At 59.8% G+C, this 27,537-nt stretch overlaps 8 protein-coding genes across 8 annotated transcripts; 5 read left to right on the plus strand and 3 right to left on the minus strand.

The window, feature by feature from the left end:
* Window positions 1-383: 383 nt before the first annotated feature.
* SPSK_00123 (uncharacterized protein) lies at window positions 384-1,933 on the plus strand (the record flags this gene model as incomplete). Its single annotated transcript, XM_016727103.1, has 2 exons — window positions 384-501; window positions 933-1,933. The coding sequence occupies 2 exons, from the start codon at window positions 384-386 to the stop codon at window positions 1,931-1,933; spliced, it is 1,119 nt and encodes a 372-aa protein (XP_016586444.1).
* Window positions 1,934-10,310: 8,377 nt separating this feature from the next.
* On the plus strand, window positions 10,311-13,538 carry SPSK_00077 (uncharacterized protein; the record flags this gene model as incomplete). The annotated part of the gene is made up of 1 exon (XM_016727057.1): window positions 10,311-13,538. The coding sequence occupies one exon, from the start codon at window positions 10,311-10,313 to the stop codon at window positions 13,536-13,538; it is 3,228 nt and encodes a 1,075-aa protein (XP_016586445.1).
* A 430-nt stretch (window positions 13,539-13,968) lies between these two features.
* On the minus strand, window positions 13,969-14,604 carry SPSK_11001 (regulator of ribosome biosynthesis; the record flags this gene model as incomplete). Its single annotated transcript, XM_016737222.1, has 1 exon — window positions 13,969-14,604. One exon carries the CDS (start codon window positions 14,602-14,604, stop codon window positions 13,969-13,971), a length of 636 nt encoding a protein of 211 aa, XP_016586446.1.
* A 499-nt stretch (window positions 14,605-15,103) lies between these two features.
* SPSK_00116 (ATP-dependent RNA helicase DDX47/RRP3) lies at window positions 15,104-16,750 on the plus strand (the record flags this gene model as incomplete). Its single annotated transcript, XM_016727096.1, has 1 exon — window positions 15,104-16,750. The coding sequence occupies one exon, from the start codon at window positions 15,104-15,106 to the stop codon at window positions 16,748-16,750; it is 1,647 nt and encodes a 548-aa protein (XP_016586447.1).
* A 2,476-nt stretch (window positions 16,751-19,226) lies between these two features.
* SPSK_00087 (uncharacterized protein) lies at window positions 19,227-21,605 on the plus strand (the record flags this gene model as incomplete). The annotated part of the gene is made up of 1 exon (XM_016727067.1): window positions 19,227-21,605. One exon carries the CDS (start codon window positions 19,227-19,229, stop codon window positions 21,603-21,605), a length of 2,379 nt encoding a protein of 792 aa, XP_016586448.1.
* Window positions 21,606-22,427: 822 nt separating this feature from the next.
* On the plus strand, window positions 22,428-23,122 carry SPSK_00173 (uncharacterized protein; the record flags this gene model as incomplete). Its single annotated transcript, XM_016727153.1, has 2 exons — window positions 22,428-22,434; window positions 22,497-23,122. The coding sequence occupies 2 exons, from the start codon at window positions 22,428-22,430 to the stop codon at window positions 23,120-23,122; spliced, it is 633 nt and encodes a 210-aa protein (XP_016586449.1).
* A 186-nt stretch (window positions 23,123-23,308) lies between these two features.
* Window positions 23,309-24,415, minus strand: SPSK_00146 (uncharacterized protein; the record flags this gene model as incomplete). The annotated part of the gene is made up of 1 exon (XM_016727126.1): window positions 23,309-24,415. One exon carries the CDS (start codon window positions 24,413-24,415, stop codon window positions 23,309-23,311), a length of 1,107 nt encoding a protein of 368 aa, XP_016586450.1.
* An 876-nt stretch (window positions 24,416-25,291) lies between these two features.
* SPSK_00100 (uncharacterized protein) lies at window positions 25,292-27,211 on the minus strand (the record flags this gene model as incomplete). The annotated part of the gene is made up of 1 exon (XM_016727080.1): window positions 25,292-27,211. The coding sequence occupies one exon, from the start codon at window positions 27,209-27,211 to the stop codon at window positions 25,292-25,294; it is 1,920 nt and encodes a 639-aa protein (XP_016586451.1).
* Between the last annotated feature and the right edge of the window lie 326 nt (window positions 27,212-27,537).

Below are 27,537 nucleotides of genomic sequence, written 5' to 3' on the forward strand. Positions count from 1 at the left end.
TCTGTGCCCCACTTTTGTTTGTTGGTTGTTCCTGCTTCGTTCTGCGTGTTTGCCGCCGCTGGTACCTATTTGGGGGCGGTCAAGGCCGGCAGAACTAGCCGCGCCTGCTAAGCTGGGCCAGTACAGGCGCCTACGACAGTGGACCTAGGCCGTTCGCGACAAAAGGGCAAAAACATCACCAACCTCACAACGACCGACGAACAACAGCACGACTTCCCACGCCGCGCACCACCACGACACGACCTCGCAAAGTGTAGAGTGCTCGTATTCGATTGATTTTATTGTCTCTGTGTGCTGCGTGAACCCTGCTCGCGCTGCGGCGACCTCCCGCCGGCCGAGCAGCTCCCGATGGGCGTGAAGCGCGTCCCTTTGCGACGACGACGATGACGACGGCCTTCTCCTTTTCTGGCAGCGCACCACAAGCACCGCCGGCTGCGGCCGCTTCGAGCATGTCTGGAGGACAGGGCGGGACGCTGGGGGCGTTTGGCCAGGCACAGCAAGGTAAGCTCCGACTCTATTGTGCATTGACGTGAAATCGCATTGTTCTGCTCAGAACAGAACTTCCTCACTTTTTCCTCACTTTTCCTGTCACCTCGCCTTCGGCCACGTTTTTCGACCTCGACCTCTACCCCGCCCAGCCACCTGCTTTTTCTTCTGCTGCTCGACAATACCATACAGAATTTTTTTGCGAAACGACTTTCCTCTCGTTCTTCTCTTCTCCTTTTTCCGATTTTCTTTTCCACGCAGAGACAAATCTCGAAATTATATTTCCTGCACTCTGCTTCCAGCTTTTATATTCTCGCTTTTCCTTTTGCTTTCCGCTTGTACAACACCCTCTTCTCGACATACGCTGTCGTCCCAGTTGTTCAAATACGTCTCGACCTTTTATTGTCTATACTCTTCTCTTTCTGCAACACATCCGCCATTTCGAGCTTCAAATTTCCAATCCAAATTTGACTTCTGCATGGCAAGGCTCGTTGTTCCTCCGACCGGTGCTCTCTCCATGGCCACGGCCTCGCGTCCAAATAGTACCAAACCTCCCATTGGTGATACCACCATGGCTCCTCACTTCTCGTCACCGGCACAGTCCATGGCTGTCGACTCGGACGCAGATCAGCTGGCAGATCAATTCGCTTCGCTGAATGTCTTTGCGCAGCCTCTGACGAGCGTGCCAGCTCCTGCTGCTCTCTCTGCCGCCGACTCCGAGGCCGATCGCTACCTGGAAATTGCCAAAGCTCGTCCCAAGTCTCTCATTGCTCTCACATCGCTTGCCGAGCCAACCTCGTCGCTGGCTCTGACCCTTGCTTCGATGTCCCTCTCGGGATCGAGCTCTTCTTCGACCTCCAAAGGAAAGGAGACGGACATGGGAAACCCATTTCTGCGTGTCGGCCAGCCGAACGACAAGGCCAACAAGATGGCAGATCCAAAAAGCAAAGGGAAAGAGACAGGCACCGCTGAGAAAAAGGTTGCTCCCCGTCGCAAGAAGGCTCCTGTTTCGTGCTTCATTCAGCCGAAGAGACAGACTCCAAAGCCACCAGCATCTCCGCCACCTGGCTCAGTTTCTACCTCAGCTCAGCCGTCCACGCCTGCAACCGACTCGTGCTCGACGTCCGTTCTTACCCAAACCACGAGCACCGAGAAACAGGCCGCAGATGGCGAGCACAAGACCAAAGCTCCCCAAGAGAAGTCAAACTCGACGGAGACCGAAACCACCGCCAGTGACTCTTTGGAGTCAAGCATGGCTGGTCTTGAGATCAAGCTCCCAGCCAAGTCGACTCACGCTGCCGAGAACCCTGTGAAGCCTCCTATCAAGCGTGCTGCGGTCACCTTCCCGCCTGGTGCCCTCCGGATCTCAATGGCCTCCATTCCCGCTGCCCCCATGATCCCCGCCATCTCTACCACGGCTCCCATTGTCGAATCTGCCGCCTCCTAGAAAGAGGAAGCGGACTCGACAAAGGACAAGGGAAAGGAAACGCAGCCAAAGTTCCCACCCAAGAGAAATGCTGTTATATTTGCACCGGGAGGACTCAAGATTGCCGGCCCCAGTGCACCTCCCAAAGAGACGACGGCTTCTCTCATGCCCGTTGCGCCTGTTATATCTCTTCCTCCGACAATCCCAGAGGTCGAGGTTGCGCGTCCACGCAAACGTGTTTCTCTTGCATCTGCAGAACCCAAGGTGCCGAAGGACAACTCCTGCACAGCTCCACAGCCTGCAGCCCTTCTTCCACCTATCGTGTCAGCTGTGCCAGCTGTGCCAACCGTGCATTTGCCCACCTCTCCACCAACGGTGGCGGCCCCAGCTGTTCCGGATGCACCAGAGACTCCCAAGAAGCGAGACACAGCTGTAGCTGGCCCGGTTCTCACCCCGCCGTCGCCCCCTGCATCGTCCGCTTCCTCGGCTCCCACCGTTGAGACTCCGACAAAGACGGCTGCAGCTACTTTAGCTGCGACTGGCACGGAGCTCACCCCTCCATCAACCCCTGCTTCGGCTGCGACCGCGTCCTCTCCTATCACAGATGATGACCCGCCTGCAAAAGAAACGTTTCTGCATACTGAGGAGGGCCGGCCGAACCGGAAACCGATTCTCAAGCCCAAGTCCATTCTCAGGCTGAAGTCGGCTCTCAAGCGCCGTCCTGCAATCACTTTTGCACCGGAGGCGTCCACGGCCGATTCGGACGAGGGACCAGAGCAGACGACGCAGCCAACGTCGAAGAAGCGCAACCAGTCCTTTGTCGAGGCTGACTGCAAGTCCTCCGCCACTCACCGTCCTCGCAAGCGTGTTTCTTTCGCCGAGGATGTGAAGCCAGCAGAGGAAAATGTTGAGGCAGAGGTTCGTGCCCCAGCGGAGGCTCTCGCCCCAGCAGAGGTTCACACTCCGACAGAGGATGCAGCTCCAGCTCCCAAGCGTCCTCCCAAGCGAGGTGCTGAACCCTTCGCACCCGGTCCGATCACCATCACCAAGTCTATGAACGCAAAGTTGGACACATCGGCTGTCCGCCCGCGCAAGATGCATCGCATGCGGACCGTGGACTTTTTCCCATCAGCGTCTCTGCAGACTGTCGAGTCTGGTCAGCCGGCCGTTGACGAGACAGACGCAGCCCCGACGCTGACAAAGGTCGAGAGCCAAGCGCCGCTGTGTTCAGTCGAGGAGGAGGCGACTCCCGGGCCAGCCCTGGCTACCAACACTGGCCTGTTAGTCACACCTACTGTCAAGATGGCGCGAGCGATCCGAGCTTTCCCTCCTCGTCAGTTCTCTATCAGCGCAGACAAGGCTGTCGAGTCCGTCTCCGAGCTCCCAAACCTTCCCGAGCTCCCAGAGTTTCCAGAGCTCCCCGAACTGAAGCTTCCGAAAAGCTTTCGTCATCCACATAAAAAACCAAAGCAGCAGAAGAAGAAGCAGGGCGACCTCTCAGATCCTCTCTACGACGTGCCAGACCTCATCACAACTTTCACAGCATACCCGGATCGTCGATTTGTTGCTCTCACTGAACGCATGCACTTACTTACTCTTTCTGAATCTACAGGTTTCTCCACAGGACTTAACGCCCCGAACGCAAATGGTAATGGAGCTGCAGCACCGGCGACCAGCAACCCATTTGGGGCGCCGTCGGGCAACCCATTCAAGGCCGCGTCGCCAGCACCAACAGCTCCGGCCTTTGGCAGCACCGTCTCATCGACGCCAACATCGTCAGCCACTGCACCTGCGAACCCGTTCCAAGCTGCCATAAATGCCAACCCTTCGCCGGCGTTTGGCACTGCTACTGCCCAGCCTGCGGCATCTCCCTTTGCGAATGCCACTGCGTCTACTCCCTCGCCATTCCAGACTGCACAGCCTTCTTCTCGCGGCACATCACCCAACCCATTCACCGCACTATCACAGCAGCCAGCTCCTGCAGTTGCTTCACCGATTGGAAGCACACCGACACTTGCAGCCGCTTCGCCATTCGGTAACACTCCAGCGCCGGCGTCTACCTCGCCTTTCGGAAACACACAGACGCCCCCCACGACTGCCACTGGTCTGTCTGGCTTCCAGCAGACGCCCGCGACGACGGGCTTTGGTCAACCAACCTCTCAAGCGACTGGCTTCGGCCAACCGACTTCAGCATCCAATCCTTTTGGGCAACCAGTTCCCACAGCGACTGGGTTTGGCCAGCCTACTACCTTTGGTGCTTCTTCCCAACCATCATCAAACCCATTTATGGCGTCCCCCAACCCCACACCCACCCCATCTGTGTCGCCATTCTCTGGCACAACACATACTACTCCTACATCCAATCCGGCAGCAGCAAAGACTGCGGCAAAGAAGTCAGTCCATTTCAACTTGGACCCAGTGTCTTCGCAGTCGACACAGACGAATGGCTTTGGCAAGCCAAAGCCCTCCCTCGCTGCGTCTAGCAGCCGGTTTTCATCACAACCTACTCTCAGTGCTCCTCCGAAGGAGCCCCAGAGCGACTATGCGCAGAAGATCATGGCCCAACTGCAAAAGGACCGCCTCAAACCACCACAATGGCCCGCAGACCCAGGCAATCCGGCCAATGCTTCCGCCATGGAGGCCTTTTGGGTCTCGTACGGCAACTACCGCGACAAAGTGCGCAACTCTCTGGTCAAGGCCGGTCTCATTGACGACCCAAAGGTCCGCAAGCGGCTCGACGAGGCCATTGACTTCAAAGGCATCTGCGACGAAATGTGTCCCGAGTTTGAGAAGATTGAGCGCATCCAGCAGCACAACGTCATGATGGCAGAGAAGTCGGAGAGCCCTGACGGCACCATGTGGCCATCGCCCTCGCTCATGGTCAAGGCACTGACGCGGTCCTCGGCCGGCCAGGAAGCGCCTCTGCCCATGGATGTCCGCACCGTCACGGCGCTCAAGCGCACGCTCGATCATCTCATTGACGACGTTCTTGGCGACGACAGCCGCCTGCCGGCTGTGCACAATTTCTTGTGGGACCGGACGCGCGCCATCCGCCGCGACTTCATCTTTCACTCCAACATGTCCGAAGACGAAATGCTCCAGCAGATCTACTGTCTGGAGACCATCACACGCTTCCATGCGACGAGCCTGCACCTGCTGTCGCAGAATGGGTTTGCCCCTGAAGGGTTCGACCAGCGTCAAGAGCGCGAGCAGCTGAGCAAGGCCCTTTTGTCGCTCTTGCAAGCCTACGATGACTGCAAGGACCGCCGCATCACGTGCCGCAACGAGTGCGAGTTCCGCGCCTATTTTATTCTTCTCAACGCTCACGACCCCAACTTCCAGCACAAGGTGGCCGAATGGGGCATGGAGCTCTGGTACGCCTCGGACGACGTCCAGACGGCCATGACGCTCGCCCAGGCGATGCAGAGTATTTGGGACTGGCGCGGTCCTATCAAGCCCACAATGCCCACGACAACCTCTCTCGGCGCATTTGCGACCTTCTTCCGCATCATTGAGAGTCCGCAGATTTCCTACACCATGGCCTGCGTAGCCGAGATGCACTTTGTGCACGTCCGTCGCGGCATTCTCCGCAACATGACGCGAGCGTACGCTCGCGCCCGAGACAGTCCCAAGGACCTGACCATTCAGGCGTTGAACGACATGCTGCGCTTCGACACGGTCGACGAGGCCTGGGACTTTGTTATCGAGAACAAGCTCGAGTTCTCTTCCGACGACAAGGCTACGGCGTACCTTGTGCTGGACAAGGCAGTGACCATCAGCAGCATGCCCATCGCGCAGTCGTTCTCGCAGAACCTTGTCGAGCGGAAGCGTGCTGGCCGCTCTCTACCCGAAGCCCTTCACAACACGGTCTATGAGGATCCAAGCAAGGCTCCTCATCTGGTCACAGCCCCTACAGCGACCAAGGACTCGGATCTGTTTGTCAGCCAGTCGCAGGCACAAGTGAATACCGCGCCCACTCAGACCGTCTCAAAGCCGACGACAGCATTCCCTACCACCAATTCCTCTACGAGCATTCTGGGCCCGGCTGCACCCTCTACTACTACACCCGCTTCAGCTCCCTCTATCTTCAGCCAACCCCCGGCTGCCTCTTCTACAAGGCCCGCTCCTGCTTCAAGCATGTTTTCCCAGTTAAACTCTGGTGTCGACAAGAAGGCTGCCGCACCTTCTCTCTTCCAGACACCTACCGCGGCCAACAGCAAGGCAAACGCACCCAGCACTGTGCCAGCTGCGTCGACGTCTGTCTTTACGAGTCCTTTCTCGACCACACCCACATCTTCGCCAGCAAAGACGAACAGTTCGTTCATTACTGGCGCGCCCACGGCTGCGTCGAGCATCTTTGACACCAACAAGCCTCCTGCGACTGCGGCGCCGGCTACTTCGATATTTTCACAACCTCCTACCGCGGTCTCCTCTACGTCGTCTGCACCGGCAGCATCTGTTCTGTCCCAACCGCCGCCTGCGAGCAGCACATCCTTTTCTGCTCTCTTCCCAGCATCCTCCACCTCCGCCGTGGCAGACAACAAATCGACCACCGCTGCATCGCCCGCTGCCCAATCGAACCCTCTGTTCACCACTTCGGCTGCGAAGAAAGCAGAGGAAAAGTCGTCCGTTCTGGACGCCACCACGAAGCCATCCACGTTTCTGGGCCAGCCGGCAACGACACCGGCAACATCGGCTCTCGCTCCCACAGCACAGCCTCCAAAGGCTCCAACGCAGAAACCGGTTTCTCCTCCTCCTCCCCCGCCTGCTCCCAAAACGGACCTGATGGGCGACTTCACCAAGTGGTTTGTGCTCGGCGACAACGGTATCCTCGGCGAGTTCAAGGAAGCATTTGTCGAGCACCTTGTCCGCCAGACCTACGAGCAGTTCCAGCGCGACGAGGAAGAGCGCATCAAGCGCGAGGAAGACGAGAAGTCGTGGGCCGAGGCCCTCCGCTTCAAGACCTACAACCTCCGTGTCAAATTCTTTTACCGGTGGCGCCAGATTGCCCGCGAGCGCGCTCTCGACCGCCGGGCACGCCAGGCCCGTGACGAGCTCAAGGCCTACCGCGCTGCCAAGCGTGCCGAACAGCGGGCAGCCGCCGAAAAGGCGGCGGCCGACGAGCGCGAGAAGGCGGCTGAAGCCCGCCGCATGGGCAGCAAGGAGGTCAAATTCCTCGAGGAGCTGGGCTACTATGGCGACTTTGGTGCTTCGTCGCGGAAGCGCAAGGCATCTGTTGGTGGTGTCGGTGACGTCGGTGGCGTCGGTGCCATCGACGGCCTTGACGACAGCCCTGACGCGTCCCGTGCGCGGTCTGTGTCTTTGTCGGTTGTCGAGCCACACCAGGCGGCATCGGCTTCTCTTTCGCCCCTTCAGCAGCAGTTGCAGATGGGGCAGCAAGGCGACGAGCCTCCACGGAGAACTCGATTGCCTGTTCGGTCCATCAAAGAAGGCATCTCCCACACCGTGTCGCGGGCCAAGGAGCTGCTCTCGAGCCGCGCCACGAGCAACGGAAGCAGCGACATCCAGTACACCCGGCGCCACCGCGGCAGCATCGGCAGCATCGGCAGCATTGACGGAGCCAGCATTAGCGGCGACAGTCTCCGCAGTGTGCGCAGCAGCTTCAGCCCCGACGGCACCAAGTTTGCCTACTACCGCCGCTCCATCCCCGGCAAGAGCCGTGCAAAGAGCTTCTTCACGCGTGTGCCCTCGGGCACCGACCTCACGGCTGCGGCCGACGCGACGACGCCGCCCAAGAAAATGACAAACTTTATGCGGTACAGCAAGAAGAACAATTTTGGCTTCGGTACCACCACCGGCAGCAGTGTCAGCGGCGGCGCTGGCAGCGGCGCTGGCGGCATCGAAAAGACCAACCGCTGGTCGTCGCCCGGCATTCGTGCTCGCCCTTCATCCACCGCGCGTCCCGCGACGGCTACAATGAGCCCTTCGCCGTCATCCCATGCCTCGTTCTCGACGAGCGTGGCTGGCAGCGGCGTCGGCGGACTGTCGCAGTCTGGTGGTTCCAAGGTCAAGTCGAGCTACTGGCGCCTGCGGGCCATGGGTATGGTGCAGATGCCCAACAAGCAGTACCTGCACGAGTCGCTGGCCCTGCCCATGCTGCAGGACGGCAAGCGGTTCCCCGGTGTCGGCAACTATGGATTGCCGCCGGTGCCGACATGGCAGGATGCGGATTCTGCGGCCAAGAAGGACGAGCGGCAACTGGTCGGCTCTGGCGACGGCCGACCGTTTGCCATCAATGACGATGCCAACAACGCCGTCGACGCCAACGACGATAACGAAGACGAAGACGAAAGCGCGGAAAGTCGCGCGCGGCGCTATGCCGAAGAACGGATGCGCCGGACGTCTGTGACCCCGTGCGGAAGCGCATGTTCTCGTCGGGTGATGGCCAGGACGGTACTATCGGTGCGATTGCGTCCAACGCCGCCCGTCGGCCTGCGACTGCGACTGCGACTGTGATCGCCGCTACCGCCGCTGCGGCCGCTTCCTTGACGTCGCCGCCTGGCGCCAAAAAGGCGCGCGTGTCTGCTTCACCCAACGACAACATCAACAATAGCGGCAGCAGCAGCAGCCACAACAACTACAACAACTACAGCAGCTCGACGCTGAGCGAGGCCGAGCGAATCATCCAGGAGATGCGCGAGATGGCGGACGCCATGGACAAGGACCGGGACTGGTATAGGGAACAGACCGAGCTCATGAAGAGTGGCACGTCGGCATGGGACGAATAAAGGGCTTGTGTATTTGAAACCACCCAGGGGAGGAGGAAGGGACATATTCGAGGATCTCAGATGGATCCGTCATCTTTTCTTATCATGGTTTTTGTTTTGTCCTCTGGCAAGAGGCATTGGAGTTTGTTGTGTGTTTATTGCTTTCTCTTTTATTTTCTTGTACTTTATGTGCCTCTTGTTTGCATTCTTTTTTTTTTTTGTAACTTCATTTGTTGTCTGTGCATCACCTTTCTGTCTCATCTTGATAGCATGTACGTATATCCTTTTGTTCCCTTGTTGTGTCAACAACCAAATACAGAACCAGACACACTACAAAGCGATAGATCTCACATCACTGCTCCTCTACATTATGTATGTGACTGATATAAATATCGAAATAATAAGTGATAGATCAAAAGAAACTGTTGTTGTAGAGAGACCCACATTGCCCTCCCTGCGTTGAATTTTCAAGACGGAAGGAGTTAGACATGTATGTGAGTGTCGTCTGAACACACGCTTGTTTTCATAGGGAAGTCGCGGACGTAAGATCATACAAAGACACAAAGACGAGGAAAGACCACAGCGGGCGGCACGAGGTGAGACGTGGGAAGGAGTGCACGCATGCGGCAGGGTGCGGTGTGAGGAAAGCGCGATGGACACATTACCCCGCCGCCATATATTATTTATTATTTATGGGCGGCCGTATCGGCCAGGAAGGTGCACCCGGCGCTAACAAAATCTCGATTTTAAGAGACTACGGGGGCCGCTTCAAAACGGAAGCCGCGACCGCCTAGGATAGAAACCGCGTGCTCCATAATCTTCCAGGAGCGTCTCCTCTTCGACTTTACAACGACGAAAACTGACGACCGCTTTACGACGGACAGCCCTGACTCGCCTGACTCGCCGATTGACACGACGGCACCCAATACGACAAGACAAAGCTTCCTTGCCTACCCCGCCTTGAGAACGAAGCTCACCGCAAGCCCACTACCGACAGCTTTCCTCTCTTGGCACCCAAATGTGAGATCTGAAAAATAGGGAGGAAGGGGACAACTGCCAGCAGAATCGGAGGAAGATGGACAGAAAAGACAATTCTGGAAGAAAAGCTACACGAGAGGGATCGAGAAGGATTAGAGGCAAGGAAGGACCAGCGTGCCAATGCCGTGTTATTGCGAGAGGAGGTGGATAAAGTGGATGGAACGGACAAGCGGTAGGACAGAGGGCAAAGGATTCTGTCACAAACAACCTTTTGTTTTGCCACTGGCTGTATGACTATACGACGAACACTTGCTGACTTCAGTCTTACGCCAGACCGGCCGAAACTCTGTCTCTGTCTCACGCCCGCAGACCCGTCTGCCGCGGTGTCCGGTCGGCTGCGCATAGCTGGCAAGGCTGCACGTCTGCTGGCATCACAAGGAACAGGTAAGAATGGAGTGTGGAGGGTGAGCGTGGATCGTCAGGGGCAGGGCAAAACAGACGAATGTCGGGCTGCAAGGTTTTTCGGCAGATGTGGCCTCCGACGGGGTGTGTGCGCAGTTTCACGAGCACTGGCAGGTTGCACATAATCGCGGTGGAATTGGGCAACGTGACGATGCGACCACCTGCTGACTGTTGTTTGCAGAATTCCTTTCCGCTCGTTTTTGTTCAAGACCTCCCGTCACACCTCTACCATGACGAGCCACTTCCGCAAGACCCAGAGCTTCCAGACGAGCTATGCTCCGACGACCATCACACAATATGTCTCCGAGCGCAGTGGTATGACCGTGGTCGTGGCCAACCGCAAGGGCCCCAAGATCAACGGCTACTTCACCCTGGCGACGGAGATCTTTGACGACTCGGGTGCACCTCACACCCTGGAGCATCTCGTGTTCATGGGCTCTCGCAGCTACCAATACAAGGGCCTGCTCGACAAGCTGGCATCGCGGGCCTACTCCGGCACCAACGCCTGGACGGCCGTCGACCACACGGCCTACACCCTCGAGACCGCCGGCTGGGAGGGCTTCGCACAGATCCTGCCCGTCTACCTTGAACACGTGCTGCTCCCCACCATCACGGACGATGCCTGCCTCACAGAGGTCCACCACATCAACGGGAAGGGCCATGATGCCGGTGTGGTCTACTCCGAGATGCAGGCGCTCGAGTCCAACAGCGGCGAGCTCATGGACCTGCGTGCGCGCCGCCATATGTATCCCGAGAACGTGGGTTTCCGCTACGAGACGGGTGGCATGGTTGAGGCGCTGCGGGTGCTGACGGCTAGCCGCATCCGTGAGTTCCACAAGGCCATGTACCAACCCCGCAACCTGGCTGTCATCGTTGTCGGCGAGGTGGACCAGGACAACCTGCTCAGCATTCTCGACGAGTTTGAAGAGAGCATCAAGGACGACATCCCCGCCCTGGATACGACGCCCTTCAAGCGACCATGGATCGACTCGGCCCAGCCGCCCGCCATTTCCGAGACAATTGTCGACACGGTCGAGTTCCCCGAGGACGACGAGTCGATTGGCGAGATCATTGTGGGCTACTTTGGCCCCGACTGCAACGACATGATTGCCACGTCGGCGCTCAACGTGATCTTGGCCTACCTGTGCGGTTCGTCTGCCTCGGTGTTGGAGAACGTCATTGTCGAGAAGGAGGCGCTGGCCAGCTCGATCAGCTACACGTGGGAGTCGCGCCCCAACTCGGTCGTCTGGCTGCAGCCAACAGGCGTGGCGACGGAGAAGCTGGCGTTTGTGGAGCGGCGCCTCATCTCCCTGCTCAAGGAGGTGGCGGACGGGCCGCTGGACATGACGTACATCCGCGACTGCGTGAGCCGTGAGCGCCGGCAGGTGAAGTACCTCGCCGAGAGCTCAGAAAGCTTCTACTCGTCCAACATCATCACCGACTACCTGTTCGGCAAGCGAGACGGCTCGACGCTGGCCGACCTCAAAGACCTTACCGAGTACGACGTTCTCGACAGCTGGACCGAGGAGCAGTGGAGAGACTTTTTGCGCACGTGGATTTCCGACGCCAGGCACATCTCGATCCTCGGCAAGCCGTCCAAAGCCCTGGCCAAGAAGCTCAAGGCGGCGGAGAAGGAGCGTGTGGCGAACCGCAAGAAGGAGATTGGTGTGGACGGGCTCAAGAAGCTGCAAGAGCGCCTCGACAAGGCCAAGAAGGCCAACGACATGCCCATTCCCGAGGAGGTGCTCGACAAGTGGGAGGTGCCCGGCACCGAGTCGATCCACTTCATCGAGTCCCAGACAGCACGCGCCGGCCGGGCCAAGAGCCTGGGCGTCGTTGACAACGCGCCACAGAAGATCCTGGATGCGTCGAAGCCGGGCCAGCAGCCGCTGTTCCTACAGTTTGAGGACGTACCGTCCAATTTTGTTCGCATCACCGTCCACATCAGCACGGCCGGTGTGCCCATGCTCCTCAAGCCGCTCTTGTGGATCTTCAGCGACAACTTTTTCAACAGCCCCATTGTGCGTGACGGCCAGCGCGTCGACTTTGAGGATGTTGTCAAGGAGCTCGAGAAGGACACCGTCTCGTACGCCTTCCGCTCGGGCGGCAGTGTCGGCGACGCCGAGAGCATCACACTGCAGATCCAGCTCGAGCCCAGCAAGTACACGACAATCATCCGCTGGCTGCGCACGCTCATGTTCGACTCGGTCTTTGACTCCGTGCGCCTGACGGCTGGCGTGGCCAAGTCGCTCGCGGACATCCCCGAGAACAAGCGCGACGGCCGCCTCATGTCGTCCGAGGTCGAGATGGCCATCCACTCGGTGCGCGACTCCTTCCCTGCGGCCCGCCGCACGCTCGTGCGCGCCGTGTACCTGCGCCGCCTCAAGAAGCTGCTCGAGACGGAGACCGACAAGGTGGTCGGCTGGTTTGAGGAGCTGCGGCGGTCGCTATTTGCCTTTGAGAACATGCGGATTCTCGTCACGGCCGACGTGGCCCAGCTCGACAAGACGGTGGGCGCGGGCCGTGTCGTGTCGGCCTGGGACGTGCTGACGGAGGGGCTCGACACGGCCAAGGACACCGTGCCCATCACGCCGCCGTACATGCGCAACAACGAGGAGGGCAAGAAGCCGGGCTCCATTGGCACCGTGATCCTGCCCATGACGACGTTGGACACGTCGTACAGTGTCTCGACGGCGGTTGGCCTCTCCTCCCTGCAAGACCCCCGGTTGCCCGCTGTGCTCGTGGCGATCGGCTATCTCGAGGCCGTCGAGGGCCCCCTGTGGAACGCCGTCCGCGGTAACGGCCTGGCCTACGGTACTAACTTTAGCCGTGAGAACAACGGCGGCTACCTGCAGTTCCGCGTGTTCCGGTCGCCCGATGCGTCCAAGGCGGTGGCGGCGGCGCGCGATGCGGTCGATGCGTTGGCGTCGGGCCGCGAGCCGCTGGACAAGCATCTGGTGCAGGGCGCCGTCAGCGGCATTGTTATGGCGATGGCCGACGAGCAGGCGACCATGGCGATGGCCGCGCAGCAGAACTACATCCTGGGCGTGGTGCGCGGGCTGGACGCAGGATGGAGCCACCGGACCATGGCGGCGGCGCGGGACGTGACGCACGACCAGATCCGGGCCGTGATGAAGGAACTCATCATGCCGGTGTTCCAGCCCGGCACGAGCAACGTGGTGGTGACGTGTGCGCCGCTGCTGGAGGCGCCGATCGCGAAGGCGTTCCAGGCGTTGGGCTACAAGACACAGGTCAAGAAGCTGGCGGACTACTACGATGATTACGGACTGGTGGTAGAGGGTGCCGATGAGGAGGAGGAGGAGGAGGAGGAGGAAGAGGAAGATGAGGACAATGAGGACGATGAAGATGACGAGGACGAGGACGACGATAGCAACGACGACAGCGAGGAGGACGACGAGGACGATGATGACGATTTTGGCCGTGGAGGTGGACGGTGAACTAAATGCTTGAAGCAGAGGGGGTGCAATTTCTTGATACAGCACATAACTATTCTAGATGCACATAAACTATTCTAGAGGGTCTCTCGTTGGACCAACATATATATGATCTCACGGTTATAACTTTGTTCTGTTGGCCAGTTTGACTTGAAGATAATGATGATTCCCAGACGAGTCCGTCCTTAAACTATGATACAAATGCCAGGAGAAAACATAAACAAAGCCACGCAAAGACAAACGATGCAATCCAAATCTCGTCCGCTTCGTCTCTCTCTTACTTTTATTCGTAATTGCCTCGATCTTCCTCCGCTTTTGCACGTGCATCGAACCTGCCAACGCCAGACACCGATGATGATTAAAACCAGTACAAACGCAACAGTAACACATTTTTTGCATACTGATTCTTTCCTTTTGCTTTTCCTCTCTGTGCTCACGTCCGTGATGCCCGCTCCTGGTTTCGCCGCATCTTGCGCTCGTTGCGCTTGATGCGCTCTTTCCGCTCGCGCCGGCCCTCGCCCCGGTACGACGCGCCCTTGGCCGCCAGCTCGGCGTCTTTGCCGTACTCGGACGTCTTGACCTCGACCAGCCAGTCCGTCTCGGCCGCCGATTTGTTCGCGCCCTTGTAGCCCCACTTGCGCTCCCACGCGTTGGTCTCCTTGTTGTACTGCAGGTTCTTGCGCTGCTCGCGGGTCTTGGGCTTGATGCCCTTGCGCGCCGCAAACTGCTCCCACTTGGTGGGCGGCTTGGGCTCCGGGACGGGCTTCTCGCGTGGCAGGGCGGTGGCGACGGGCGGCAAGTTGAGGAGGACGCCGTCGGCGGTGGTGCGCTCGATGCGGCACGTGGTGAGCAGCTGGTTGACCAGGGCCTGGGCGCCGTCGCGGGCGACGGCCGCGAGGTCGGCCTCGTGGGCGTCCTTGTCGGCGGCGGCGGACGTGATGGTCGCCGGATTTGCGTCGTTGGCGAGGAGGAGGCCGAGATCAAAGGTGTACGGCGTGTCCTTTTCGACGGCCACCTGCAGCTTGGGCCCGCGCTGGCCAGCGGGCGTGGTGCTGGCCGTTGCGGCCATTGTGACAGGGCGTGTGTTTGTGTGTTTGAGTGTTTGCGACTGCGGTTGAGACGAGAGTCTGTATCGAATGACAAAACGGCGTGTACAAGTGCAGTTGGGTGTGAATCGCCGCAATGCAAATCTCGTGATGCAAATGTCGTGATGGGGTCGAGGCGTCGCTGGTGGCAGGAGCGACCCAGCAATTCGAACTTTTTTCCTGCAGAAAAAATAAAGTGGAGACAGCGTCTCTGATAAGGCCGATAAGCCTACAAGTCGGCCCCACCGCCACCCCACAACCGCAGAATTGTGGGTCGGCTTAAAACGGGCGGCTATCGATAAGAAGGGCAGGAGAAAAAAGTTAAAAATTTGGTGGGCAAGAGCGACTGGCGTTGAGAGCTGCATAATTTCCTCCACCTCATAATCTAACACTTCGCAGCCACAGTCGACACTGACCTCTTCGTTTCGCCATCCCTTTCAAACGACGTTCCATCCGACGCAACAGCCAAACATCGGTCTGAATATGGACCCTCACGCGGCCGGCCCCCGGGCCAAAAAGGCCAAGCTGGACAAGGCGAGCAGGGCTGTGAAGGCGGCGACGAGCGAAAACGGCGAAAACGGCGAGAAAGTCAAAAAGTCGACTAAGATAAAGACGAAGAAGGCCAACGAGATAGAATACACCGAGAAGATGAAAAAGACGGACACAGCCGAGACCATAGCAAAATCAAAACGGCCGATAGAGGAGGAGGAGGGTGAGGGCGAGGCGGACGAAACGGCAGCGGCTGAGCTGGAGCAGGAGGAAGCTGGCGAGGCGACGGAGGAGAAGGCGCCAGCCGAGGAAGAGCTTCCAACGACGTTCAAGGAGCTGGGCCTCGTCGACGTGCTCTGCGAAATCTGCGCAACGCTCAAGTTCTCCAAGCCCACGCCGATCCAGGCCAAGGCCGTGCCCGTGGCTCTGCAGAACCGCGACGTCATCGGCACGGCCGAGACGGGCAGCGGCAAGACGCTCGCGTTTGCCCTCCCCATCCTGCAGGCGCTGCTCGACAAGCCGCGGCCGTTCTTCGGCCTTGTGATGGCGCCCACGCGCGAGCTGGCCGTGCAGATCGGGCAGACCTTTGAAGCGTTCTCGAGCATCGCGCTGCGGTGCGCCGTGATTGTCGGCGGCATGGACATGGTCCCGCAGACGATTGCGCTCGGCAAGCGGCCGCACATCATTGTGGCCACGCCGGGCCGGCTGCTGGACCACCTCGAATCGACCAAGGGCTTCTCGCTCAAGAGCCTGCGGTATCTCGTGATTGACGAGGCGGACCGGCTGCTGGACATGGACTTTGGGCCGACGCTGGAAACGATTCTCAAGCACCTGCCGCGCGAGCGCCGCACCATGCTCTTCTCGGCGACCATGTCGAAAAAGGTCGAGAGCCTGCAGCGCGCCAGCCTGCGCGACCCCGTGCGCGTGACGGCCACGTCGCCCGGCGGCGCGGGGCCCGACGGCCAGCAGATGGTGTCGACGCTCAAGCAGAGCATGCACCTGGTGCCGTATCCGAAAAAGGACACGGCGCTGGTGTATCTGATCAACGAGTACAACGGGCGGTCGGTGATTGTGTTTACGCGCACCGTCTACGAGACGCACCGCGTGGCGTTTTTGCTGCGCGCCCTCGGCTTTGGCGCGATCCCGCTCAACGGCAAGCTGAGCCAGTCGGCGCGGCTGGCGGCGCTCAACAAGATCAAGTCGGGCGACCGCGGCATTCTTGTCGCCACGGACATTGCCGCGCGCGGCCTCGACATCCCGCGCATCAGCATCGTTATCAACTACGACGTGCCCCAGGACAGCAAGACGTACGTGCACCGCGTGGGCCGGACCGCGCGCGCGGGCAAGTCGGGCCACGCCATCAACCTGGTGACGCAGTACGACGTGCAGCATTTCCTGGCCATTGAAAAGGCCATTGGCATGGAGCGCCAGATCCGGCCGCTGCCCGTCGACAACGAGGAAATGGACGTGTTCCGCCCGCGCGTCGAGGAGGCGCAGCGGCACGCCAAGGCGGAGATGCGCACGTGGCAGGAGCAGCAGGCCAACCACGGCCGGCGCAGCGGCGGGCGGCCGCGCAACAACGGGTCGGGCGTCATCGGCGGCCGCAGCCGGGACGACGACATGGACCGGGGAGAGTTGTAATGGCTTGCGCGACTGCTCTTGAGACGACGATACACCTTTGTACTTTTACCGATCCATGTACTACTGGGCCTTCGGTTTGGGCTGTTCTTTCCCGGCGTTTTTCACAGGTTTTGTCAACTTGCGTGTTTCTTTAGGATGCTAGGTTTTATGGTAGGTTTGTATTTGTTAATCAGACAACATTTTGTCAATTTTTTCTCATTTCCATCGACAAACCACACCATCTTGTCGTACGGCTTGTTTTCAACTGAGAGGTGTCTCTCATTGTGATGGCTGTCTCACTGAAAAGTGGGTCTCTACGGACACCAATGGGCGCTGCCGCCGCGCCGGTATCGTCCCGCTTTTGGCTCTTGCCCATCGTATTGTTGCCAGTTAAGCGCCCGACAACAAACAGGGGTCTTCTGTAGCCTCTTTTCCTCTTCCTTCTTTGACTCTCACTCACCACTTTGTCTTTTCGTCTGTTGTTTATCTGTGGGGTGCCTTCGCCCTGGGAAGCGCCGGCAGGCTGAAAGCGACAAAGTGTGCAGAGTCAATATGTCAGGTGCAGCAGAACCAGGCTATTGGAATCAGGTACAAACGGCCTTTTTGGTCGATGAGCTGGCCACGATCCCCACGAGAGTCTCGACCACTGCCCGCCAGGCCGCCCAGTGGCATCTTCACGATTCGCGCCGGCCGCAGAGAAGGTCGCAGATGGTGGACATAAATGCAGAAATCTGGTGAGGGAGGGTTGGCAAGAGCTCAGAGTGGAGAGGCGAGACGAAATAGTAAAGAAGAGAGATGAGGAAGGATTGCAATATTGAAAGCGTGTCCGAAAGCGGTCTGACGGGATGCACTGTCTGCAGATGGTTTGCGACAATAGGCGACCCGATGCAATGGCCACATGGTTCCTTTAGCACCGCGTGGATTTCCTAGAGAGGATGCTCTGTACGTCGTAATTGCTTGCTGCTGTGCGAATTCATAAATTTAATTCATTCGTAAATCGAGACTGCGTGTGACCGAATGCCTTCAAAGTCTGTGCCTAACCAAGCGAGTCGTCGTTGCTGCATGGTAACAATCCAATCGTCATCACAATTGTTCTATATCGTCGCGTTTATTTCTTTTCTTTTCCCTTTCTTTTCCCTTTCTTTTCTCTTCTCGTTCTCTTTCTTCTGTTTCTCTTTCTTGTTTTCTGTTTCCTTCGCATATCACAAAATATTATCCCGGCGTCGACTTGCATATCCCACCAATACCACCCTGGTCGACCAAATACGACAGCCAGCCTATGAGATCTCCTTGGACCCCTGCCATCCGTCCCGCCAACTCGCTAATACGACTGTGCTTGGATCTCCCTTCTGTCTTCTTTTTAAGCGCCGGCTAGTCTGCGAGCTGTTGCGTATGGACGCATTCCTCTGCGATTTCTGAACGGCCGCCCTCACCTGTGATTGCGATTGGCCTTTCTTGATTGGCCTTTTATGGTCTGTGAAGCACACTGAAAGTTGACGAAGAGAGAAAAGGACGGCCAGACTGGCCTCGTTCATCCCTCCCACGTCAGTGTTTCTCGCTCTGTCCTCTCAACCCGGCCATCGGAACAATATCGAGTGCAGGAAGCTCTGCTCTCTTGTCGTTGTGCCGCCAATGCCAGTCGAGCTCACAAAAACGTCCGCTGGTGGGCCTAGATCATCGCACTTTTCCTGTGCCGATATTTCCTTTTCCCCATATGGATTCCTCCTTTTCTGGTTTCCCATCCCCATCCCCCATCACATCTGTACACTTGCAGAATAGCGTGCTCGTGTCCGTCCCACGCTAGACCCGTCGTAGCAATCCATCCTGCAGGTGCCTCGTTCCCAAGGGCGGCTGCATGGACTGCTGTCATCGAATACCGCATATTTTATTTTCTTTTTGCATTCTCGTTTGCCGCTGTCGTTTGGCCCATCCGTCTGAGAAAAATCACACTCCATGCACGTCCCTTTTTCACGGTGATGAGATGTAAAGTGGACTACGAACACAGCAAACGATGGGTGGGTGCCGTAATCGTATTAGTCTCGGGCGAGTCTGTTGACCGCTTGTCAATGTATTGATATATCGTGGCCTTCCACCTCGTCCTATTTCCTGGGCTTGCCTGACCTTCTTCGGCTTCCTTTTCCTTCCTTGTGGTCCAGCGTCTTCATACCGTTCCTGTTTTTTTTTCTTTGTGTCTCCCTCGAAAGCAAGCAGGCCTGCTTTCGCCTTTCTCTCCTTTCACTCCATAATATATACATTCAACTTCCTGGCTTCTGCAGGCAGTCGGCCGTGGAACACCACTTTCAGCACACAACAATATACGCTTTCCTAATTCTTATTCATTATTGTCTTCTTGTCTTCATCCCATTCTCACTTAATATGGTCTCGACTCATTTATACGCTATTTCGTTCTAGAGACGACCTCACGGACACGAAATCCATCTCTTTCTTTACCTTTTTTCTGTCTTTTTTTTTTATTCATTCCCACATAGACCTTCAAATGTCTCTGATACGCCGTTCGGGCCGCTTGGCCACGGCCGTGGTTGCGGCCGTCTTGTCTCTCGGCCTCTTTTCCACCGCCGCCTTGGCCATCCAGGTCACGCCCAACTCGCCCTGTGCCTCGCTCTGCATCGACAGCGCCGGGCTCGACACCTCGGACCCCAACTCGTCCAACACCGTCAATGCCGACATTGTCTGCAACGACGCCGATTTTGCCAGCAAAAGCGCCGGCAAAAAGTGGACGGCCTGCATGGGCTGCCTGCAGAACAGCACCTTCTCCCAGGGCGCCGAGAGCGACCAGGCCTGGTTCTTTTACAACCTGCGGTACAACGTCGACTACTGCATCTTTGGCTACCCGGACGCCGGCGACGCCGTTGGCTCCAGCCCGTGCCAGACGTCGACGGCCTGCGGTCCCTTGCAGGGCAGCCTCTACGACGGGGTCCCCCGCATGGGCAACCACACCGAGTTTGGCTACTGCACGGCCAACGGCACGACCCTGTCGAGCAGCCAGTTCAAGGGCTGCACGGCGTGCGTCGGCGGCAGCGGCGACCAGAACATTGTAGCCAACTCGCTCATTGCCCTCGAGGCGGGCTGCCTGCAGCAGCTGCCGCCGGACGAGGCGGTCGGGCTCAGCGGATCGGTCTTTGCGTCGGCCACGACCATTTCGATCGTGGCACCGACCCAGACGAGCGGCTCTGGCTCGGGCGCGTCGGGCTCGGGCACGGACAGCCGGCATGTCGCCACGACCACGATTGCTGTCATTGTTGTTGTGGCTCTCCTGGCCGTTGCCGCGATTGGTGGGTTTGCGTTTGTGTGCTACCGCAAGCGCCGCGGCTCGGCTCGCCGTGGTGCGGCCGGCTCCAAGAGCATCTTTGGCAAGAACAAGGAGCAGGACGGCTTTTACGGTGCCGAGGGCGGTTTTGGTGAAGGTGGGGGCGGCGGCGGCGGCGGCAGTAGTGGCTTCGTGCCCAGCGGTGGCATCCGAGGCAGTGGCCTCGGCGGGTTTGTGTCGGTTCCGACGGGCGGTGCCAGTGTGCGTGGCTCGCCAGCGTCTGCCGCGGACCCCAACGCTTGGTCCTCTCGCTTTCCGTCCAGCGAGGTGATCACGTCGCCGCTCAGCTTCCAGTGTCGCGCGAGCGCCACGAGTCTTGGCGACATGGTCGACCGCAAGGTCGTCGCTGAGTCCGTCGCCGAGTCCGCTCCTCCTGCTGCCACCGTTCCTTCCAACCGTGGCGGCGGACACAGCCGCAGCAGCAGTACCGGCAGCGTCGAGATGGGCGTGGCACTGCAAGAGCAGCAGCTGCAGCAGCAGGTACAGTCCGCCTCGCGCAGAAAGCACCAAAAACCCCAGGCCATCAGCAGTGCCGCCATCCACGCTGCCATTAATGCTGCCGCCGCATCCCATTCCACCGCCACCACCATCTCCTCCACGAATAGCCTTGGCAGCGGTGGCAGCAGCGGCCACCTGTCGGCCATTGTCGAGTCGCCGTTCCCGTCGCCCGCGCCTGCAGCCCAAACTGGCAACGGGGCGGACGGCATCGGAAACATTGGCATGCGCATCCACTCAATCGACTTTGACAAGAAGGGCTACGCCGAAGCCGCTGCGGCGGTATCACAGTCGTCGCCGCCCCGGCTGCACCAGCTCAAGACATCCTTCTCGCCCTATCTGGGCACGAACTCGTCGCCCTCGTACAACACGCCGACGTCGTCAACAGCACTACTGTCGTCCACGTCTCTGACGGGCCAACTGCCGTCGCCGCCCACAGGCCACAGCGTCTACAACCCGAGCGTGTATGCCCCAGCCCATGGCGCTGCGGGCCCGTCGCCGACGGCCTACACCAATATCAGTGTGGCTGCTGCTGCCGGCCAGCGCGGCGTCTACCAGGGCTGGTCCGCCATGGTGTCCGCGGCGCAGCAGTACCAGCAGCAGCAGCTGCAGCAACAACACCTGCAAAACTCGGCAACAACGTCCATGCCGGCATCGGCCGTGGGGTCCTACCGTGGCGAGCGCGAGCCGGCGTCCGCCGTGTCCGTCGTGTCCGTCGTGTCCGTCGCTTCGCTGGCGTCCTCCCACGGTCTCGGCGCGGCCACCATGGCCGCGCGGCAAACGTTCTCGGACCGGGAACCGCAGTCGGCCGGTGGCGCAGGCGACGTGTCGGCCACGTCCATGCACCCTCCCGGTGGAGGCTTCCCGCCGGTGTCGTCGGCCGCCTCATCGGTGCGACAGCACAACAAGTCGCCGCATGGGCGGTCGCCGCACACCAAAGCCAAGCTGCCCCTGGGCAGCGGCAAGCCGTCGCATGCGCGGTCACCGCACACGCAGACGGAGCTGGTACAGACCGAATTCCTCCCGCCGCCGCCAGCAAGGACACGGAGGTGAAGAGGAGAGGAGATTGCGATGGACTTGGATCGGATAACGACGTGATGTCTTCTTTTCTTTGCCTGCTTTTTTTGCTTTTGTTTCCATATCCGCCTTCCTTTCTTTCCATCCTGTCTGTATAATTAGTACTGCATAGCAGATTCACGGCCGACTTACCACATTACCTTTGTCGTCTCATTATTAACATTTCCTCTGTCTAAATTGGCTGTTCATCATTTTCCGCGGGAGAGAAAATATACCCCTATTCTGTTGCCTATGGCTCCTGCCTTGTGTAAGTGCTCAGTGCATTACCGAAACGGGCAGTAGAAGACCGTGCGGATGTGCTTCTTTCCCTGAAAGTTATCTTGCCTCTCCTCTAGCAATGTCGTCGATCGTACCTGCCCTCGTGGTAGCCAATCGGACAACACCGACTGCGCACCTTCCCGTCGAGCCAGGTCGCTGTAATCGAGGGGCAACAGCCTGACACCCTAGCCAGGGGCGGGCAGGAGCTACCCGGGACACGTTATGCCAAAAACGGGCCAGGGTATTCCAGGCACAGCAAGTGCCCGTAGTGGAATCCAGTGCCCGGTCCCGCCTGCCTGGTTCACTCCAGGGCCCCTCTCCTCTCCCCCTTCGTATCAGTTCCTTCCTTTTGCCCTGACACCCGGACTGTGTCAGAACTCTCCATCTCTTCTGACGTCGTCTGCCATTTGGTTATTTGGTCGTCTATTCTTCTTTTCTTCTCTTCTTTGTCAGTCTCCATTTTTGCAAAAGCATCCATTAGAATCCCCGTATCTCTTTTATTTCCTTCATTTTACACTCTTCAATACGCGAGTCTACACCATGTCTTGTAAGTCCAGTCCTTTGAGTGTCATCCTCCCCGACTTTCGTCGACTAACCCTCGCGCCCCAGTCTTCAACACCACAGCGACCCTCCGCCACACGTCGCAGTTGCCGGCGGGGACCGACAAGACGACGGCCGTCAAGGCGATGCTGCAGGACCACCGCGCGTTTATCCAGTGCGGACCCCACAGCGTCGACTGCGCGACGGTCGCCGACGACGAGGCGGCCCAGCTGGCCGAGACGGCCCTGGCATCGCACGCCAAGTCGGAGCACCCCTTGCCGGAGGATGTGCGGGCCGTCCTAGAATCGTCGCCCCGGGAAAAGGACGGCCGCCGGTTTGGCGTCTACCGCGTGACGGACGTCGTGCAGACGCTGCCGGCGGGGCTGTGGGACTCCAAGGTGGTCAGCACGTACGAGATGACGGACATGCCGTCGGGCGTGTTTGTGCGCATCCGCAGCCCCATGTCGATTGTGATGGACACGACGTGGACGGTGGCGGAGACGGAAGGTGGCGGCGACGCGTCTGACAGCGCATCCGAGACGAAGCTGGTGCTCGTCGAGGAGATTGTCATCTACTGCTCGCGGCTGCTGGTCGGCACCGTCAAGGGCCTGTGCGAGGGCGGCTGGCAGCAGATCCACGGAAACATGATGAAGCGGCTGGCCGAGGGCGACGCGGCCGAGATGGGCAAGCAGTAGAGTGACTTGGGCGTGAGTCTCTCCATATACCATACATACAAGAGAGCTGAGACGAAAGAACGAGAGACATAGACGGCATCGGCGTTTTGGGCATTCTCCTTTCTTGCAAATTCATTTCCATGTACCAATGACCGGTCGTGGGCGTATATACAAATCAGATCCATCCTTCCTCCCTACATCATATACTTACAGCTTCCCCATGTAGGTTTGGCCGCGCTGCAGGGCCACGACGGCACCGGCCACCATCTCGTCGACAATCTCCTTGGCCGGCTGCACCTTTTGGATGTTGCCGGCGACCTGGCCCATCAGGTACGGCATCTCCACCTCGTCCTCGTCGCTATCAAACTTGACGTCGTCGCCGACATGGCCCTCGCGGCGGTGGCTCTCGAGGTCGTGCTCAAAGGGGATGATGCCCTGGTTGCAGAGGTCGCGGATCTTTTGCGGCTGCTCGTGCCACTTGCGAATGTAGGCGTTGAGCTTGGTGCGCAGCGGGCGGCCCGTCAGCACCAGCGTAATGTCCGTGTCGTCCGTGTCGCACGTCACCACGGCCTGCTTGTGCGCCTCGCTGCAGTTGGCCTCCTGGCACGCCACAAACCGCGTGCCCACCCAGACGCCCGCCGCGCCCTGCATCAGCGCCGCCGCCAGCCCGCGGCCGTCCGCGATGCCGCCGGCGGCCACCACGAGCGGCTCCGCCAGCAAAAAGTTTTTCTGGCCCGTGGCGCGGCGCCGCTCCTCGGCCACGCGCTGCGCCACGTCTACGACGGCCGGGATCAGCACCGTGCCGGCGACGGGCCCCGTGTGGCCGCCGCCCTCGGTGCCCTGCGCGCACACCAGGTCGACGCCGCGCGCCAGCGCCTTGGCCGCGTGCTTGGGGTGGCCGACCATGTTCATAACCAGGATGCCGTGGCGGTGCAGGCGGTCGATGACGTAGGCGGGCGGCACACCGACGGCGCTGACAAACAGCTTGGCGCCCTCGTCGATGACAATGTCAATCAGCTCGTCGAGCTTGCCGTCGGTGTAGTCGTAGTTGGTGGCGCGGGCGCCGTTGCCGACCTGGGGTAGTGCCAAGTCGATGCCAAAGGGCAGGTCGGGCCGGGCGAGCTCGGCCTTGAGCTCGGCCACGACGTCACGCAGCTGCTGCGGCGTCAGGCGGAAGCCGCCGACGACACCGAGGCCGCCGGCGTTGCTGACGGCCGCGGCCAAGGAGCCGCCAGAGACGCGGGCCATGCCGGCGAGGACCACCGGGTGCTGGATGCCGAGCAGCTTGGTTAGGGGTGTCGAGAGAGGCGCCATTGTGGATCGGGGGGGTGGGAGAGTAGGAGTGTGAGGATGGGAAAGAAAGAAAGGGGACGGAATAAAGGAGAGAAATCGGGGGGAGACTGGGCAGAGAGCGTGAAATGGTGAAATGGTGAAATGGGAATGATGCAGCGATGTTAGCAAATAGCTGTAAGTCAAGCCCCAGACGGCGTCTGCAAATCGCCGCAACTGCCGTTTGGGGCTTTGCGGGGAATCTGCGACAAACCGCCTGGGGAAGCTGCGACTAGCGCCTGCAACAAAACATGCCGAGGCACAATGGGAAGGCGCCGAGGGCAGCAACAGCAGCCTGTGCAATTGACTGTCAACAGCGCAGATAGTGTAGATAGTGCAGTCAGGATAGTCCACAAATACGACACCACCAAATAACAAGTTGTCGGAGCAGGATATGATCGACGACAGTACTTGTGGGCACTCACGAGGCAGCAGCGAAACGACGACATACACATCGAGCGGTAACAAGGCTCGCGGCGTCATTGGCCATGTCCACTTGAGGCCACAGCTGTGTGATTGACATTGCCAATGGCTGCATTCATACGCATCGTTACACTTTTTATTGCAAGCAAAGTCCGCCGCAGGTCTCAGTACCTATAATCGATAAAATACAATGTCATTCCTTCGTCGCGGGAGAGGGTCGCTCGCTCGAGAGTCGTGGCCCTCTCGTCTAGGTATATACTGTAGACATGAAATAAAGATGGAGAAAGAGGAGGAAAAGGGAACGAGAAAGATGAAAGGGCGCAAGGTACAAAGAAACAAAAGTGAGTATAGTACAGCGAGGTAACACATTGCGCGCAACAAGCCGCCGAGGCGTCGGTGTGATGTGCGGAGTGCGCGGCCCTACCCCGTACGCCTCGTCTAATCGAAGCGCGGCAACCGGGCCGGGACAAAGCCCCCTTCGCGCACTTTTTGCGAGACGACAGGCGTCGCTGTCGGTCCAGACATGGTGTTGCCGTGCACCGGTATTGTTGCTGTTGGCGCAGGCCTGTCCGTGGCCTTGTCTGTGACCTGGCCCGAAACCGTACCAGAACCCGTGTCGGCTGTCGCCGCCGCGGCCGTATCGGCCCCGGCCAGTCCACGCTCGCGCGCCAGACGCGCGGCTGCTTCGCGGCGCATCGCAACCGCCTCCTCCTCTTCGTGCGCGGCGCGCTCGTCTTCTGCCCGGAGCTGGTCAGCCGTCAGTTCGACCGCTGGGGTGGCGTCCGCCTCTTCATCGACACGCTCGTCCAAGGCGTCGCCGCCGAGGGGCAGAGACGCGCTGCTGCCGAGACGCTTGGTGATGGACGACGGCGGCGACCGCGGCGACGACCCGACGGCCACGCTGTCCATGGTCGTGCGCGAGACGCTGCGGCTGAGCACGCCCTTTGATGCGGGGACAAGCACCGGGCCCCCGGCTGCCGAGGCTGCCGAAGCTGCCGAGGCGCCCGTGTCGGCGCGCGTCTTGCCCTTGCGCTGCTCCACCGTCGCCGTTGCGGCGAGGCTGCTGCTGCTGCTGAAGCGCGTGCGTCCGCTGCTGCGGTCGTCGACGTGGTTGAGTGCCACGGCAAACTCGTCGTCCAGCGGCACGGCGTCCTCGTCGTCCTCCTCGTCGCTCGGGAACAGGTCGCCCCGTGACCGGATGGAATTGGACGTGTCGCCCGAGCTGGTTGTTCCGCTGCGTTGCCGCGTCGCGGGCGTGCCGTCGTCGTTATAAGTCAGAGCCCCGGCACCCGGCCCACGTCCACGTCCTCCACCTGCTGTTACTGGCCGGCCGTCCGCTGCGGGGACAGACGACATGGCCGTTCCATACTGCCTTGATGCGTCCGCCGCCGCCAGCTCGTTCTGCCATGGCAATGGCCCATGCCGTGACCCGGTGCCGTCTTGCTGGTCGTCGTAGTCGTCGCCATGGCCGCCCAAGAGTGGCTCGTTTTCGTCTCGGGCGCGCATCATGTCGGCGCCGCCGCCCATCCGCCGCCCGCCCATTGCGTTCCGGAGGCTGTCCCGGCTGGGGCCGCCGCTGTTGGGGTGCTCGCGCAGGTTGGCCGCGCTCGGCTTGTATCGTAATGTGCCGCCAATCTTCCACGGCAGCCGGCTCAGGAAGCCCAGTGGTGCTGAGCTCGGGATGACGGTCGGGTCGTCGCCGCCGGGCGGCTTGCGCCACGCCGCGCGTGTGGTGTAGGTCATGCCGCGGCCCCGCCGTGGCTGGTCCACAATCTCGCCGCCGCCGCCGCCGGCGGCACCGTGGGATGCTGCCATGCCGCCCTCGACGTCACCTGCCGCGTCGCCTTCGGCGTCGCCATCCAGGTGGGGCCGGTTTCGTATGGAGCCCGACCCGGCCAAGAGCCGGTCCCAGTGCTCGGAGCGGCTGCCGCGCCAACTGCCAAAGAACCCACGACCAAACAGGCTGCTGATCGTGCCCACACCCGACGCGCCAGCTGCCCCGCCTCCTCCTCCTCCGGCCCGCTCGTCGTCCATGTCGCCCGCCCCAGCGCCGAGCCCGTCGTAGTCGTCGTTGTAGTCGTCGTACCAGTCGTCGTAGAAATCAAAACTGTACTCGGCCCGGCTGCGGTGCGCGCCGCGTGCGCGCTCGCGCTGCCGCCGGGCGCGGTCGTCGCGGTCGCCGAGGCAGACGGCCGTGCACGAGTCAAAGGCCTCGCCGACGGAGGCCAAGCACGGGTTGACGTAGGCGTGCTGGAACGTCCAGATGCCGGCCGCGGCGTTTTCCGTCACCGTCTCGGCGTTGTGAGAGATTTGGTTCCACCGCTGCCTCAGCCGCGGGTCCTCGAGGAAGGCGGCCATGGCGGATGGGTGGGCGAGGATGAAGAAGCGCTATGGTATGGGATACGTGAGATGTGCAGGGAGAGGGCGCGGCGCAAAGGTCGCGCAAGAACGGTTCGTACAGCGCACGCGGGTCGGGCTGCGACAAGACGGGGCGGCGTACTGCTGCCACGATCGCCCATGAAGAATACGTCGATGGATCACTGCCACGAAATGATGTCGGATACACCTTGGTAGATGCAAAGTACAGTCGTAGGAGGACGTCACAGTGCGGCTTTGTTTTTTGCGTGCGGAGACAGATCGTGGGCGAATGAAGATGCGACCTGCCACGGACCGCATACGACTAT

Source organism: Sporothrix schenckii, assembly GCF_000961545.1.
Source record: "Sporothrix schenckii 1099-18 chromosome Unknown Cont46, whole genome shotgun sequence".
NCBI classification, from domain to species: Eukaryota; Fungi; Ascomycota; class Sordariomycetes; order Ophiostomatales; family Ophiostomataceae; genus Sporothrix; species Sporothrix schenckii.